A 17267-nucleotide genomic window follows, 5' to 3' on the forward strand; every position below is an offset into this window, starting at 1 on the left:
ATGTCAGATGGGTTCTCCTTCGATATTTGGAGGTTACTAACGGTTTCAGAGTTTTGGACCATCTTTGTCCTATGGAGCGGTCCTAAGAAAGGACATAAGGCATCCAAAGCTACCATTGTCCAATGGTTGAAGGAAGCTATAGCTTTGGCATATATATGTCACGGACATGCAGTGCCGGCTGGTCTAGAAGCTCATTCAATCAGGTCTCAAGCGCCATCTTGGGCAGAGAGTCAGTTGGTCTCTCCGCAGGAGATCTGCAGAGCGGCTACTTGGAAGTCTCTACACACCTTTGCTAAGCATTACCCTTTTGAACGTCCGGGCACCGGATGTAGACTGTTTTGGAAGCAGTGTTCTTCGAGCGGGACTCTCCAGGTCTCAACCCCATGTAGGGCAGCTCTGGTACATCCCAGCAGTCTGGACTGATCTGGGCATGTACAGGGAAAGGAAAATTGGTTCTTACCTGCTAATTTCGTTCCTGTAGTATTACAGATCAGCCCAGCCTCCCGCCCATTCAGGGTGGTGTTCTAATCAGGAGAGTCCGCTCGGGGTATTTTTTCCTTTGTTAGCATCTGTTTTCTGCAGAGTATAACTAAGATAACCAAAGAGTACTTCTTACATGTATGTAGTTTCGAAGTTCGAGTTGTGCTGTTTTTGATCAAGCCATTGGTTCTGAAATTTTGTTCATTCTGCTATGGTATTGATTATACTGAAGGATCGCAGGTGGCACACCAGTCTAAGAGGAGGTGCTCTTCAAGTTTTTCTTTGTCTCCATCTGCTGGAAGGGAGGCATAACCCAGCAATCGGGTCTGATCCATGGTACTACAGGAATGAAAATTAGCAGGTAAGAACTAATTTTCCTTTGTGCTCCTGGGATCTTTATTTTCCCCAACTAAGGCCTTTGTTGCCTTGGAAATGTCCTGACTTATAATAATCTGCACCATTTTTCAGTCCTTGGCAAGCTGGAGGTGTCCCTTTAGTATCAACCAGAATTGAAGGGGTTAACCCTGCTGCATGAATTATAAAGAGAGGGCTGTATAGAGTGGTTGGTTTGTGCATTAATACTATGCAGTTTATTAGTTAGGAAGCTAGTGTTCACAGTTCCACAGACTCAGCCTGACAGATGGCAGCTAAGAATTTGGGAGGAATCCTCAGTGTTAACGAAGAAGTGCAGTACCTCAGACCTGCAGCCAAGACCCTGTCTCATCTCAGCCCTCTATGCTGTAGCCAGACTTCACATGTTACTTTAGAGAGGATTTTAGACAGTGGTGGGGGAGGCCTTCATGGTTCATGTGGGTACCAAAGACATAGGAAAATGCAGGAGGGAGATTTTGAAAGCCAAATTTAAGTTTTTAGATAGAAAGCTGAAATCAGAACCTCCAAGGTAGTATTCTTTGAAATGGTGCCTGTTGCATGTGCAGGTCCCCAAAAGGTAGGCAGAGCTCTAGAGTCTTCTTGTATGGATGAGAGGATGGTGTAGGGAAGGGGGAAGACACTTCCAAAAGGACAGGCTCCACCTTAACCAGGGTGGAACCAGGCTGCTGGTACTAACTTTTAACAAGGAGCTAGAGCAGCTGTTAAGAGTTTCCAATAAAAGCAAAAAGTAGTCCATTAACATTGGTATAGAATCACCTAACCAAAAAGATTCCAAATTATCCCTGGCAACTGAAAACAGTTTGTTAATACAAACAAAACACACACTTTGAAATGTCTATGCGCCAATGCCAGAAGTCTAAAAGTAAGAGGGGGAAAGTTAGAGTGTATAGCACTGAATGAAAAATTACTACTTACCTGAATTTCCTACAGCAAGGGTTATTTTTCCCTATATGCAACACCTTGCACTTCTCCACATTAAATTTCATCTTCCATTTGTATGCCTAATCTTCCAGTCTTGCAAGTTCCTCCTCTAATGTATCAGAATCTGCTTATGATTTAACTACTCTGAGTAATTTTTGTATCTGCAAATTTGATAACTCATTGTATTCCTTTCCAGATCATTTTATAAATATTGAAAAGCACCGGTCCAAGTACAGATCCCTGAGGCACTCCACTGTTTACCCTTTTCCTCATAGAATTGACCATTTAATCCTCCTCTCTGTTTCCTGTCTTTTAACTAGTTTGTAATCTATGAAAGGACATTGCCTCCTATCCCATGACTTTTTAGTTTTCTTAGAAGCACTGAGCGCTTGACTCTGCCAGCAGTCAACGAACCACAAGAATGCCAACTGTAAGGCAGATGGCTTCCAGATGATTGATGCTCTAGCAAGACTCAGCTGCAGTCCAGCACCCCTACACCATCAACTTCTGACAGTGAGCTTCCCAATCCTGGAGTCTCGCATCCATCATGAGTACCAGTCAAACCAGTGTTCATAGGGAAATGTCCTGCCTTAAATCTGCTTTCACCACTGTCTTTGGATGGTAGTCTTCACCAGTAACTGAAGCCATATCAAGAAATCCTAGCTGTGGACTCCATCGTGCCAGCAGTGTGCACCAAGGATGCATATGTACCCTTGCCCATGGAACCACTTCAAGGGTGGCTACTATCTACCAAACACCTGCAAGACAGACTATACCGCTGGGCAAATTGCTTCTGTCAATAGCTGCACCTGTTCTATCCATTTCTGAATGTGGGCCTCCAGCAGGAATACCCTACCTTGCTTCATGTCGAAATGAACACAGACACTCCAGCATCTGTGATGCTGTAATTTTTTCTTGGTCAAGTTCACCACCCAACTTAGAAATTACAGCTAGCAATCCACCTTGCACAAGGCCTGAAAACACTCTCCATGCCCTTGGTTCAAATGTCTAGGCATGGGTGGACCGAAAAACAATCCTGTCTCAACATTGATGCCAACACCACTATGACCTTGGAGAAGGTCCTGCGTGCTATGGCCAAACCGAAAGATAGTAAAAAACTGAATGTTGCCCCAAAACATCGAACCACAGAAGTGAGGATGCTCCAGCCAAACTGAATTATGTAGATACAATTCTGACAAATCCAGAGGCGTAAAACTCCCACATCTGTAATGCCATTATCACTGAGCGTAAGGTTTCCATGCATAAATGAGACCCTCGCAATGAATATTGACTTCTTTTAGGACCAGGATGGGTGAAAGGAAACCACCTTCTTGGGTACAAGGAAATAAATGGAATAACGGATGATACTTATGACTTAAGCACTAGAACCACAGCCCCCCAGCTCAAGGGCCTCAACCATGTAACCTCTACTGCCAGCCTCATTTCTGGAGAGTTGCAGGGAGACGTGAGGAAGTCATCCTGAGGAATGCAGAATGCCAGAGCATGGCCATTCCTTATCACCTCCAGAACCTACTCATCGGAGATGATCTCGACCCACCCCAAAGAAGAGGAGGCAGGCGAACCCCTATTTCCAGTTCTAGGATGTGGGTTGGGATGCATCACTAACTGATCTTATGCCCTTGTCTGGGCTACCTGGGCTGAAATGACAGAGACCTACTCAGAGGTCAAGCCTTCTGCAAAGGTGCTTCGCTGTAGAGTCAAGCCTTTGAAATCTCTAGCACAGCCCCTCGAGGCAAAAGAGCATGGTACCTGCTTTTAATCCTCTGGTAAATGAGGGACTCACCCCACCTATTGGCATTTGCTCTACCTCACTCCCAGAAGAAGAGTAATCCTTTAAGGGCAATTTCATAAGATCAGCCTTTGAAATTGTAGCAGCTGACCAATCTCAGCTGATGCATGGCCACTACCACCGAAGCCACTGCTCTAGCAGAGAGACGAACCAAGATGACGCCTGCATCTGCGAAAAAGGCAGCAACCGGTTCTATAACTATCCTGCTATTCAAACCAGTCTCATAGACTTCCTGAGATAGAAGCAAACAAGTGCGAGCCACCAGGGAGCAGCAAGCGGCTAACTGCAATTCAGTGCCACCACTTCAAGGCCTGCGTAAGGATAGCCTCCCTCTCCTATCCTGCACGTTCTGATGCAGCTCCACTTTGTGCAGGAAAGGTAGTCTGCTTAGAGGCTGTACACACCAATGCATTCACTTTAGGCAAACACAACTGCTTTCTCTTACTGTTGGAGCCAGTGAGTAAAGCCGTACCAAAGCTCATCTCCCTTTTAACAGTTTCCAGAGCACCCCATTCAAGGCATTAAAACAGGATTATGATTTGCCTCAAACACGGAACCAACACCTGACACTCCCAACATTTATCAATGTGTGGGAGATCAGAGCCAGCGACCCATCTCTGACTCCAAAGCCAGAGGAAGTTCTCTATCCTCCAGGGAGTAAGGATCCCCCAAAGTGGAAGCCCCAGCAGGCCGGGGCAAACTCTGACACTTATCCGCAGCACCACACTTGAGGGATGCTGCAGCCTGCGCTCCTGAAGTTCCATAGAACATTAGAAGGGACTGCAGCCCTTGAAAAAAAATTCCACCCAAGAAAAAAGGCAAAAGGATCCATAGCAAACTCAGGGGCATTGGAGAGGAATTTACAGAGAAGACCTCCCCTGCTGAAATTCCAGTTAGGGGAGCTGCAAAACTGGGCAAAATGTCTAACAGATCCACCTTAGTTCCCATTCCCACATCTTGTGGGAAGGACCAAGCTCAGCCACATCCATGGAAGACAACTTTTAGCCTCCAGGCAGTGCTGATAAGATTAGAGTGGACACCCTGTTAGAGTGCGGATTCTTCGACTAGCATCAAGGATAGGAAGTCTACTAGCAGCACGCTTGCAAACAAGTGTCTGACAATTGTGTGTCCTGTACAAGGCAAGCGTGGACAGGGCACCCAAGTATAGGACACCTGTATTTAAGATAGGACATCCTACAAGCATGCACTCTTCTAAAATTATGGAAGCCCACCCTGAATACGCAGGCACAAACCAATGTCAGTCAGTTTCACAGCAGACGAACAGAAGGAGGTGTGTGAACACAGCAGTTGTTCACACTCCTCCTTCTGTGACTCAGATAAGCCTGAGAATGGGGCCTACTCAAACTGCCACAACTGCTCTAGCCCTTCACAGAGGTGGGAATGAATGTTGGATTGACACACCCCAGCTTGGGGACCAGACAAGACAAGGGGGAGAGGAAGCCCTAAATTATCCCTCTTATGTTTTGTTTTTTTTTACCGTCCTCTTATCTGAACTTAGCCCAGCCGAGCATAGTCAGTCTGGCTGCTGGGGGGGGAGAGAAGAGGTGCTAATGCCTTCAGCACCAAGCTCAACTTCCTGTACCCACTACCCTCTCAGCTGATTCTCTCCTGGCAGTTAAGAGCACACTGGAAAACCAGCTACTAGACAGAGGCACTCAAATGAAGGAGGGATCAGGAGATATCACCTCAGGAGAAGTGGTGTGTGATTAATCTCCTATCTTTAAGATTTTATATATTGCCTATATCCTAAGCGATGTATAAAGGATCCAAAGAAACCTAAAACATACATAACATACAATCAAATACATAACATACTTTAAGTAAAAAATAAAACGATAATAAAAACAAAGGGATAGATTTTAAAAGCCATTCATGCATAAATCCGTAGATAGGGTAACACACGCCAGGCCTATTTTACAAAGCCCCAGGACGCATCTAAGTCCCAGGGTATCAGGAAGAGGGAGGGGCGGGGCCATTTGCCACAGTGTTGTAGGATTGTGTGCTTGCCAAGTGCCAGCAGGCACAGTAGGTGGGGGGGGGGGGGGGGGGGGGGATTAGGACAGGAATAGGGGACAGGTTGGTTAGGGGAAGGGAGGTTAGGGTAGGGGGTTGGGAAGTTCCCTCCCAGGCCACGGGCATCAGCAGGCACAGTGTGCACCCTCTTGCACGTGCTGACCCACGATTTTATAGCGCCACACATGGATGCCCACACGCAACTTTATAAAATCTACCCCAAAAAGTATAAAAAAGAATGATGAAGTCATGGAGGGGTTAGTAAAATGCCTGTTTGAATAGCCATGTTTTTAAAAGGCTTTTAAATGACTTCAAGCTATCCGCCTGTCTTTATTCAAAAGGAAGAGAATTACAAAAAGTTGGTGCAGCCACTGAGAAAGCATAGTTTCTAATAGTACAAAGTCTGGCTTGCTGAGGCAAAAGAACATCAAGCAATCCTAGTCGAGAAGAGCGTAGCTATGGACTAGGACAGTAAAGATGTATCCCAAGGAGAGGTAGATGTTATCAATTTGTAAGTGATTAGTGATTACATTGGCTACCCATTGCTGAGCGCATTAAATATAACTCAAAAAGAATAGGAGAAATGTGATCTCACTTTTGTGCCAGGAAGCAGAAGCATTAATCAGTAACTGTAATGGTTTTAAAGTGGCTGCAGGTAAACCCAAAAGCATGGAGTTACAATAATCCACCAACGGAAGGATCAAGGCCTGCACCACAGTTCTGCGTTCAGGAGGGTCTAGCAAATGGTTAAGCCATAAAAAATACATAGCTTAAAAAGCCAGATTTTATTCGACTTAATATGTGGTCAAAAGGAACGTGTAGGGTTGAAAATAATGCCTAAATCGTGAATGCATGAGTCTAGTGAAAACAAGGTATTGTCAATTGCAATCGAAGTATGAACAATTTTGGAAAGGGGGGTGCTGGATTAAAACAGTGTCAGACAAATTAAGGGAAAGTTTATTGTAGAATAACTCTTAATAGTAGCCATACAAAGGTTGACCAAATCAACAGTTTCGGACCAGGAAGGTCAAACCTGGACAAAAAAATTGTATATCTGTATATATCTTATATCCCTCACATAACCCTAATACTTTACACAAAGGAGAGAGAGAAATGTTGAGAAGCATAGCTCAAAGAGCTGAGCCTTGTAATAGACCAGTAATCATAACACCCAATTCGAAATATTATTGAACTCTACTTATTGCTGGCACACAGACAAAAAGATGAAAACCAGAGTTATATGGTACCAGAGATGCCACTGTAATGGAGACAGGGAAGTAGTATAGAATGATCAACTGTGTCGAAGCTGGACATAATATCCAGTGAAACTAAAATATAGCTATTTCCAACATCCATTCCCCTTCTCAGAAAATCTAGGAAAGAAAGAATAAGTAGCTCTGCCTGCATAGATTTTCTGAACTCATATTGATGAGGATCAAGAATCTGCTTAGGTTCAGTTTTCTGATAGTTGGAGAGTACAACTTTCAATCAATTTACCAAAGAAAGGTAGGGATGAAATTGGCCTATAATTGTGGGGGTCAGATGGATCCAATGTAGAATTCTTAAGAAAGGGCTTAAAGGAAAATTAGTTTCTTACCTGATAATTTTCGTTCCTGTAGTACCAAGGATCAGTCCAGACTGCTGGGTTCTGCCTCCCCTCCAGCAGATGGAGTCAGAGAAAAGCTGAAAAGCACCCCCTAGATATACCGGTATGCCACCTGCGATCCCTAGGTATAAAGAATATCCAAGCAGAAGGAAAACTAATCGTACACTTCCGCTGATGAAGAAACCCCTTTTTAACTGAACCACTGACCAGATCACGTAGTAACCATGCCCTAAAGGCATAAACCAGCCTGTCTCCCTATGAACAAAAAATAGCAACAAAACACAGAACTTACCGGAAAATATGCCGCAAAAACTTAGCACCATAATCCGCAGATGTCAAAAACTGCAAAGAGATAAAACAGATAGAATCACGAGCGGACTCTCCGTAAACTGACTTGGGCGGGCTTCTGGACTGATCCTTGGTACTACAGGAACGAAAATTATCAGGTAAGAAACTAATTTTCCTTTCCCTGTACGTACCAGGATCAGTCGAGACTGCTGGGATGTACCCAAGCCGTCTAAATTGGGGTGGGACCCAGAGAGTCCCGCTCGAAGCATGCTGCTCCCAAAGGACTCTGTCAATGGACCACGAACATCCAAGCGATAATGCCTAGCAACGTATGCAAGGATTTCCACATGGCCGCCCTGCAAATCTCCTGGCAAGACACAAACTGGCTTTCAGCCCACAAAGCCGCCTGAGAACGCAGAGAGTGAGCCTTAAGCCCCTCCGGAACAGACTTTCCGCAGCCAATGTATGTGGACGCGATCGTGCTCTTCAACCAGCGGGCGACAGTAGTCTTTGAGGCCTGCAGACCCTTCTTGGGCCCATTCCACAAAACAAACAAGTGATCCGACCTTCGAAATTCATTAGTAACCTCCAAGTACCGCAGGAGAACTCTGACATACAAACGCCTCAAATCCCGACCTTGAGAAGAGCGGAGCTCCTCCTCCGTAAAGGAAGGTAATTCCACAGTCTGATTGACATGAAAGGCCGATACCACCTTAGGCAAAAAGGAAGGTACTGTGCGCAAGGAAACCCCGGATTCTGAAATACGCAAGAACGGTTCTCTGCACGAAAGTGCTTGGAGTTCCAAAATGCGACGCGCGGACGAAATGGCCACCAAGAATACAGTCTTGAGAGTTAAATCCTTCAAGGTGGCCCTCTTAATAGGTTTAAATGGGGCAGCGCATAGACCTCCGAGAACAAGGTTCAAACTCCAGGATGAACATGGAGCCCTCACAGGGGGACACAAATTCCTAACCCCGCGCAAAAAACGAGCAACATCTGGGTGGACCTACAAGAGAGTAACCTTCAATCGTGCCCCTCAGGCAGCCCAGAGCCGCCACCTGAACCCGAAGAGAACTGTAGGCCAAACCTTGCTTCAAACCATCCTGCAAAAATGTACCGAAGCCTGTTGGGGAGGAAGCTGTAACTCACCACACCAAGCGTCAAAAACCTTCCACACTCTAGCATAGGTTAAGGTAGTCTAGGACCTGCGCGCCCGAAGGAGGGTGGAAATCACCGCTTCTGGATAGCTTTTCTCTCTCAGCTGCCTCCGCTCATAAGCCAAGCCGCCAAACAAAAGCGATCCGTCAGATCGAAAAATACCGGGCCCCGCCGAAGAAGATTCGGGAGATGACCGAGACGCAGGGGCCCGTCCACCGCCAAATTGATGAGATCCGCGAACCACTGGCGCCTTGGCCACTCCGGAGCCACGAGAATCACCAGACCTTGATTGTACTCTATGCGCCTTAATACTTTTTCCACCAGGGGCCACGGGGGAAACACAAAGCAGGATGTGAGGAGGCCACGGAAGCCCTAGCGCATCCACTCCCTCCGACCCGTGCTCTCGCTGTCGGCTGAAGAAACGCGCCGCTTTGGCGTTTAGCTGAGTGGCCATCAGGTCCACGTGCAGAACCCCCCATCGTCGAATGAGACGCATCGCTTCGGCCGACAGCTCCCACTCTCCTGGGTCTAGATGTTGGAGACTGAGAAAATCCACCTGAACGTTGTCCACGCCTGCAATATGGGTGGCCGCGATGCGGGATAAATGACGTTCCGCCCAGGCCATCAATAACGTTGCTTCGACCGCTACCGGGCGACTTTTTGTGCCCCCTTGTCTGTTTATATAAGCCACTGTGGTCGCGTTGTCGGATAGAATTCGCACCGCTTGACGACACACCAGCGGAAGCAGTTGATGCAAGGCCAGACGAACTGCCCTGGTCTCCAGGCGATTGATGGACCTCTTGGCTTGTTGAGAGGACCATCTGCCTTGCACCGCTCGGGGCTGATATACAGCTCCCCAACCGGACAGACTGGCATCAGTCATCACGACTATCCAAGGTGGAGGCTCCAAGTCCACCCCCTGCAAAAGATGGTCTCGGCTCAACCACCAAGCGAGACTGGACCGGGCCGGTTCCAGCAGTGGTAGCGACATGTTGTAGTCCTCGGACCTGGGATCCCAGCGAGAAAAAAGTGCTCTTTGCAAAGGCCGCATATGCGCAAAGGCCCAAGGCACCATTTTCAGAGTAGAAGCCATATGCCCAATGACCTGTAAATAATCCCAGGCCGTAGGCAGGGGCAGGTGTAATAGGTCGCGCACATGAGTCATCAGATTGACCATCCGCTGATGTGGCAGGAACACCTTGCCCACCGAGGTATCAATCCGGGCTCCTAGGAACTCTAATTGCTGAGTCGGTTCCAGATGGCTCTTCGCGAAGTTGACTATCCAACCTAGCTTCTGAAGTTGATCCACCACTAACCGAACCTCCTGCTTGCACAAGGCTTCTGACTTGGCTCGAATGAGCCAATCGTCGAGATAGGGATGGACCAATATTCCTTGACGGCGAAGAGAAGCTGCCACCACCACCAGAACCTTGGTGAAAACTCTGGGGGCAGTCGCTAATCTGAACGGAAGGGCGCAAAACTGGAAATGGTCCCCCAGCACCGTGAACATCAGGAACCTCTGGGGCTGCTCCTGGATTCCAATGTGGAGATACGCCTCTGTTAGATCCAAAGCAGCCAAATATTCTCCCTTGTGGACGGTCGCAATAACAGACTGCAGCGTTTCCATGCGAAAACGTGGAACACGCAACGCCCTGTTGACCTGCTTCAAATCCAGGATCGGTCTGAATGTGCCTTCCTTCTTTGGAACCAGCAAATGGAAATGGAGACAACTGACTCACTGGTGGCACCAACAGAGCCCTGCTCAGACATCAGCCTGCCAGTATTTTCTGTCTCCAGCAGATGGTGGACATACATCTCCCTAGTGGGGATTTCCTATTAAATGGTTTTTTTTTTTTTTTTCTCCTGAGGTAAACTAAGTTTGAGGCTCTCCCTCAGTTGATCCCTTGAGAGCCTCTGTGCCTTGCCAGGCTTAGGCACAAAAAAAAAAGAAAGAAACAGGGGAGCTCATGGGTGAAGACTTGTGTCCTCTCCCCCATAGCCACTAGTACAGTCGTGCTTTCAGCCAGCAGAGGTCTGAGAGTAGGTAAAAAATGAATAAACGGGGCCTTCCCTTCCCTAGCTTCCCCCTCCCAGTGCTAAGCCCCCCCTTCACCCTCGCTCACTCTCAGGGGAGTAGGACAGCAAACCAACGATACAGTTAGTTTGGGCAGCAGACGTGCTTCAGGGCTCCCGCACCACTATGCCTGTTAGTCAGCCGCATGAGGAAAGGATAGGCCGTTGACACACACGATAAGGCCTGTGGCTAGTTTTTTTCCTGCGCACTCGAGCACGTGCACAAGTATGCCTGCAGACTTGAGTTTTGCATGTACATTTGAGGGCACGGCTGTGCATTCTAGTGAGTCAGATGTGTTTTAGCAGCATACAGGAGGCCGCTGGATAGGAGGCAGACCTTTGAGAAGGATAATGGCACTGGGGGTTTGAGAGAGAGGCCTCCCGTCGTGTGCAGCTTGCCAAATAAGGGCAATCCAGTGGTCACGCTCTCTTTGCCTATAGCCGTGTGATCTGGTGGCTCAAGCAGAATTGTTTTGTAAGGATTTTACTATTGTTCAAGGCAGTCCCTGGGCCAAATGAGACTTGGTGCAGGGAAGCACAGGCTATATGCTGGCCCATGACAGTCCCTGCACTCCCCAGTGCCCGAGGGGAGTGGTGACCCTGGGGGGAGGGCATGGAGAGCACCTTTGTTAGCTCCATGGGGCCAGGTTTTGATTCAGCATCTTTTCCTGGGTGGAAATTTGTGTGTTCAATTCTATTTATTGAAAAGATTAACGTGAACAAATGGTATGAAGTGATTTGGAGCAGGACGACGACATTTTTCAGCTCATATTCTCGGTGGGACCAGAAGTCTCTGCCTCTGATGGCATGTTACCACATCATAAATGTGCAACAGTTCTGTAGTCGCAGACAGGATCCGGGGCGTTAGGAATCTATGCCCCATTTGACAGTGAGCCACGGAGTAAGATGCTATATGGGTTTTCTCCCCGACTCCTATTTGGCAGGGTAATATGGAGGATTGTAAGTTATCCTCGGACTGTACACCTGGTGGTTTGGATTAGCTACAGACACCGTTTCAGTTACTTATAGACAATCTTATAGGGCAGCCGTCCCAAAGGATCTTCTATGACAGGGACAGATCATACATGAAAACCTGGAGCGATTCTGTCTTTCCGTTTGGCCCTTGAAAGGGCTCGACTGCTGGGGCTTCTTGTTTTCTGGCATTGGTGACTCCACTGCTTCAATCTAGAAAGTTTTCTACACCTCTAGCTTATATCAAGGTTTGGAGTGTTTGAAAGTTGATGCTGGGTGAGAGATTATCACCCTCTCGGAGTAGACATACCAATCATCTTGGATTTTCTGCAGGAAGGATTAGTAAGGTTCTGGTTGCAGCACTGGCATGTTATAGAGGTCATTTTAATGTTTGACCTTTGATCCAGATGTTTTCTGTTTTTGGAGGGAGTTAACATCTACATCTTTCTTGGCCTCTGCTGGTACCACTTTGGGATCTTGGCCTGGTGTTGAGTATTTTGGTCAGCCCCACCTTTAAGGGGGCTGCATGGCAATCCTTATAGTTACTTACCTTGCAAATGGTTTTCTTGGTTGCTATATGTTCGTCAACGTGCATTTGAGTTGGAACCTGGCTCTTACCGTGAGCCTTTTCAGTGAATAGCCCCAAGGCAGTACAGATTAGGTCTGTACGTTCCTGTCTACCAGAGGTGGAATTGGGGGGTTTCCACTTGAATTAGTCTATTTTCCTGCCAGTGCTGGACAGGGGCAGAATCAAGCGGGAATAGGTTATGTGCTTTAGATCTGAAGTGACATTTTTGTGGTACCTGAACTTTGCCGCTACTGGTGATAGACTGCTTGCTCTCCATGGTGAAGATAGACATGGAGAACAGGCATTGTAGGCTGCAGTGGCCATTGGGTTAAGGAGGTTAGTTATCACAGCAGCCTATATAGGTGCAGAGGTACCTAGGCAAGTCAGGGCACATTTCACTGGAGCACAGGTGATCTTGGGGGTGGAGACTGTACAGTGGTGTCATTCCAAAAGTTTTTCAGACAGCAGTGTGTTCCTTCTTACAAACTTTCTCCAAAAATTACCACTTGAATGTTAAAGCTCAAGAGAACGCGGCCCTCGTGAGAGCAGTGTTTCAGGAAGCACAGGTAGCCTCTCACCTATTTCGGGAATAGTTTTGGTATATCTCACTGGTGGGGATTGGCCTGCTTGCATGCAGAGGAAGCTGACATTACTTCTTATCTGATAATTTCCTTTCCTCTAAGGAAGGCAGGCCAATCCACAATCCTGCCTCGGGCTGCCTACATGTGGTTTTATTTTCAGTTATGATGTGGATTGTTCCTTGTTCTGAGTCATTTGAAGGACTGGTAAGTGAGAACTAGCCTATGTAATCAGTTGTAATTAACATTTTGCCTGAGCTCAGTGCTTTCGAGTTAATTGGAGGTAATGAGTCCTTGACTGTTAAGTCATAGGTCCAGCTATAATCAATTGTCCACAGTTTGCTTTTCTAGAGATAGTGGTGGGCTGATGTTGGGGCAGTGCTATATATGTCTGTCATCAGTGAGTCAGTTGTCTCAGTCTCCATCTGCTGGTAGGAGTTCATAACCCAGCAGCGAGGATGGGCCTTCCTTAGAGGAAAGGAAATTAGCAGGTAAGTAATTTCACCTTCAGTGCCTCCCGGCTCTGATTACAGAATGCTGTGGTTTGTTTTCCAGACACCTGATTGTGAGTGAGACCCTAAAGCAACGGGAAGGCGACACAGACACGCTGCTGAAGACACACAGTGTACAGGTGGATCAGCTACGTATGCAGGTCCAGAACTTGGAGGCTGCGCTTAAGGTGGAGCGGCAGAATGGCTCGGAAGAGAAGTGAGTCCCATGTTTGCTGGGGATCTGTGAAAAGCATATACTACTACTAAGTTATCACTGCTATAGCACTAAAATACTTAACGTATGCAGTGCTGTACAAAACGTAAGAGATCATCTCTTTGTAGTAGAGTTTACGATTTAAGCAAGACAAACCTACAGGGCAAAAGAGACTAAGAATTTTTCATTAAAAAAATGGTTAAAAATAAGGCTGTAAGAGAATCAGGGATTAATATGAAAAAAAAATAACTTAAAGGTGGGTTATTAGAGTGGATTTGAATAAGGGAAGAGAACATGATGCATCAACTCAGGAAGTCTGTTCAAGGAGTGCAGGAGGAGGATAGGGAGAGATGAGAGGAGAGCTAGTGAGGAGCTGCAGCATGAAGGCTTTTGTAGATTAGTAAGCAGAGCTTGAACTGTATACTGAAATAGATAAGAACCCCTTGGAATGATTTAAAAAGAAGGAAGGGTTTATATAGGTTTATCGATTTTAGTGAGAAAGATGAGTCGCACAGCTCAATTTTGGATAGATTGAACTGGATAGTAATAGACCTGTGAGAAGTAGTTTGCAGAGTCTAAGTGGGAGGTGATGGTATAGAGAAAGCAGCATCACATTTTAGCAGTGTTTTGGATATGTGTAGGGAAGGAGAGAAGTTGAAGATGGTCCCCAAGATTATGAGCTGAGGGGACAGACGGTTATAGCATTATCCACAGCAATAGAGAAGAGGGGAAATGGGCTTGCAGGGAAAGACAAGGAGCTCTGTCTTGGCCATGTTGAGTTTAAAGTAGTGGTAGGATATCCAGGCAGCAATGTCAGACAAGCAGGCTGGGATTCCTGATGATCTAGCTAGTATAGAGAAGTAAAACTGGGAATGGTACTGAAAACCACAAGGAGATTAGAGCACTAAGGGAATTGGTACACAGAGAGAAAAAAAAAAAAAAAAAAAAAAAAAAAGAGAGCCCAGGACAGAACCCTGAGGCACATCAGTTGAGAGAGGCATGGCAGTAGAGAAGGATCCACTAGAGGAAACACAGAAAAGTGGGATGGGATAGGTAAGAAGAGAACTATGACATGACAAAGTCCCGAAATTCAAATGAGGACAAAGTATCCAGGAGTATATGGTGATCAGCAGTGTTAAAAACAGCAATGGGTGAAGGAGGAAAAAAGATTGATTAAAGGCCTTTTGTTTTAGTCAAACAGGTCAGTGGAAAAGTTGGCTAGGGTTGTTTCTGTGAAATACAGAGGGCAAAAACAAGACTGGAGTGAATAGAAAATGGCTTGAGCAGAAAAAGTCAAGATAGCGGTAGTAAACAGCAAATTATCTTTTTGCATTCCTTTTCATGTAGCATGTTCTTTCTATTTAGAAATGCTGAAATTTGCATTATATTTGAGAGGACAGAATAGTACTTGCCAGGCAGGCGTAGGGTAGGATATACACCTTTGTCCTGCAGCACCCTTTGCTAGTTCAGTCCTGTGGCTACACTACCCCCACCTACATCTAGTTCTGTCTCCAGCAATGTCTGAGGTCTACACACAACATTTAAGGTTTTTTTTGAAGCATGGGAGGGCACTCACCACTGAAATGGTTGGATAATCCAAAGTTGAAGAGGATGGTGAAATCATACTAAATTCACCTCTTTGCCTTCAGGAGAAAACTGGCTCAGTTGCAAGCAGCGTACCACCAACTCTTCCAGGAGTATGACCAGCACATCAAATCCAGCATGGAGACCGAGAGGAGGAACAAGGCAAGGGCTGAAACAGTCTGCAGCAATGTGGGAAGCATAAACTTGTAGTGGCTTTCATTCTGTTTTTATTTTGTTGTCCCCTTAGGAGATGGAAGGCCATCTAGAAGACCTGTCTCAGCAGCTGCAGCAGGCAGAAGAGGCACTGGTGGCAAAGCAAGAGTTAATAGATAAGCTGAAAGACGCAGCTGAGCAGCACAAGGCTATGCAGGAGACCATTCCTGTGCTAAAGGCACAGGTCAGTGGGAAATCCTAGCACATTCCTGCATGGGAGAAAAAGGAGTCAGTTTTTCCCTCTCTTCTCACTCATATGTTGCAGGTTATTTTGTGTAGGCATTTTAGTCCACACACACACACACTCTGAAACATGACCGTGAATGCCTGAGAGTCACATTACCTGTGTGTTTTGTTGCAGGCTGAGATCTACAAAGTGGACTTTTTGGCAGAGAGGCAGGCCCGAGAGCAGCTGCACGAACAACGAGAACGTTTGCAGGAACAGCTAGAGCAGCTGCAGAGAGACTACAGCAAGCTGAAGACAGATTCTGAGGGAGCCACCAGGCAAGTTCTACCGGTGATGTGATGCCCAGAGCCATTTCATTGTTCACTATATGATGGAAGAAAAACTCTTTAGATTCCCTTTACTTCAACAGACTATCTTTACAGGCGACAGATCCTTGTGATTTGTTACAAATCTACCTAGCACCAGCCCAACACCAGAGGCAGAGCAGGGCCGATGCAGTGGTTAGTTGGACTGTCTCCAAGGTGGTCAGGAATCAGGCTTTGTCAGTCAGGGAACGTGCACAAAGTGGGCTTCCACAGTGTAAGGCCTATTCAGTAGGGATGTGAATCGTGTCCTCGATCGTCTTAACGATCGATTTCGGCTGGGAGGGGGGAGGGAATCGTATTGTTGCCGTTTGGGGGGGGTAAAATATCGTGAAAAATCGTTAAAAATCGAAAAACCGGCACATTAAAACCCCCTAAAACCCACCCCCGACCCTTTAAATTAAATCCCCCACCAAATAACTTAAATAACCTGCGGGTCCAGCGGCGGTCCGGAACGGCAGCGGTCCGGAACGGGCTCCTGCTCTGAATCTTGTCGTCTTCAGCCGGCGCCATTTTCCAAAATGGCGCCGAAAATGGCGGCGGCCATAGACGAAAAAGATTGGACGGCAGGAGGTCCTTCCGGACCCCCGCTGGACTTTTGGCAAGTCTCGTGGGGGTCAGGAGGCCCCCCACAAGCTGGCCAAAAGTTCCTGGAGGTCCAGCAGGGGTCAGGGAGCGATTTCCCGCCGCGAATCGTTTTCGTACGGAAAATGGCGCCGGCAGGAGATCGACTGCAGGAGGTCGTTCAGCGAGGCGCCGGAACCCTCGCTGAACGACCTCCTGCAGTCGATCTCCTGCCGGCGCCATTTTCCGTACGAAAACGATTCGCGGCGGGAAATCACTCCCTGACCCCCGCTGGACCTCCAGGAACTTTTGGCCAGCTTGTGGGGGGCCTCCTGACCCCCACGAGACTTGCCAAAAGTCCAGCGGGGGTCCGGAAGGACCTCCTGCCGTCCAATCTTTTTCGTCTATGGCCGCCGCCATTTTCGGCGCCATTTTGGAAAATGGCGCCGGCTGAAGACGACAAGATTCAGAGCAGGAGCCCGTTCCGGACCGCCGCTGGACCCGCAGGTTATTTAAGTTATTTGGGGGGGGGTTCGGGAGGGTGGGGGATTTAATTTAAAGGGTCGGGGGTGGGTTTTAGGGGGTTTTAGTGTGCCGGCTCACGATTCTAACGATAAATCGTTAGAATCTGTATTGTATTGTGTTCCATAACGGTTTAAGACGATGTTAAAATTATCGGACGATAATTTTAATCGTCCTAAAACGATTCACATCCCTACTATTCAGTGCTTTTAACAACAATTTGGATGATGGAAGAGAGATTACACTTAA

General features: G+C 47.0%; 1 protein-coding gene across 5 annotated transcripts in view; it reads left to right on the forward strand.

Moving 5' to 3' along the window:
- The window catches only part of IKBKG (inhibitor of nuclear factor kappa B kinase regulatory subunit gamma), a 77639-nt gene that overhangs the window by 58717 nt on the left and 1655 nt on the right, over window positions 1-17267 (forward strand). For all 5 annotated transcript variants that reach the window (XM_029608430.1, XM_029608420.1, XM_029608417.1 and 2 more), the window contains 4 exons: window positions 13437-13589; window positions 15236-15332; window positions 15418-15567; window positions 15745-15887. In XM_029608430.1, the coding sequence (XP_029464290.1) occupies window positions 13437-13589; window positions 15236-15332; window positions 15418-15567; window positions 15745-15887 (543 nt within the window). The remainder of the gene's footprint in view (window positions 1-13436; window positions 13590-15235; window positions 15333-15417; window positions 15568-15744; window positions 15888-17267) is intronic.

This window comes from Rhinatrema bivittatum, chromosome 1 (assembly GCF_901001135.1).
Source record: "Rhinatrema bivittatum chromosome 1, aRhiBiv1.1, whole genome shotgun sequence".
Taxonomy (NCBI): domain Eukaryota; kingdom Metazoa; phylum Chordata; class Amphibia; order Gymnophiona; family Rhinatrematidae; genus Rhinatrema; species Rhinatrema bivittatum.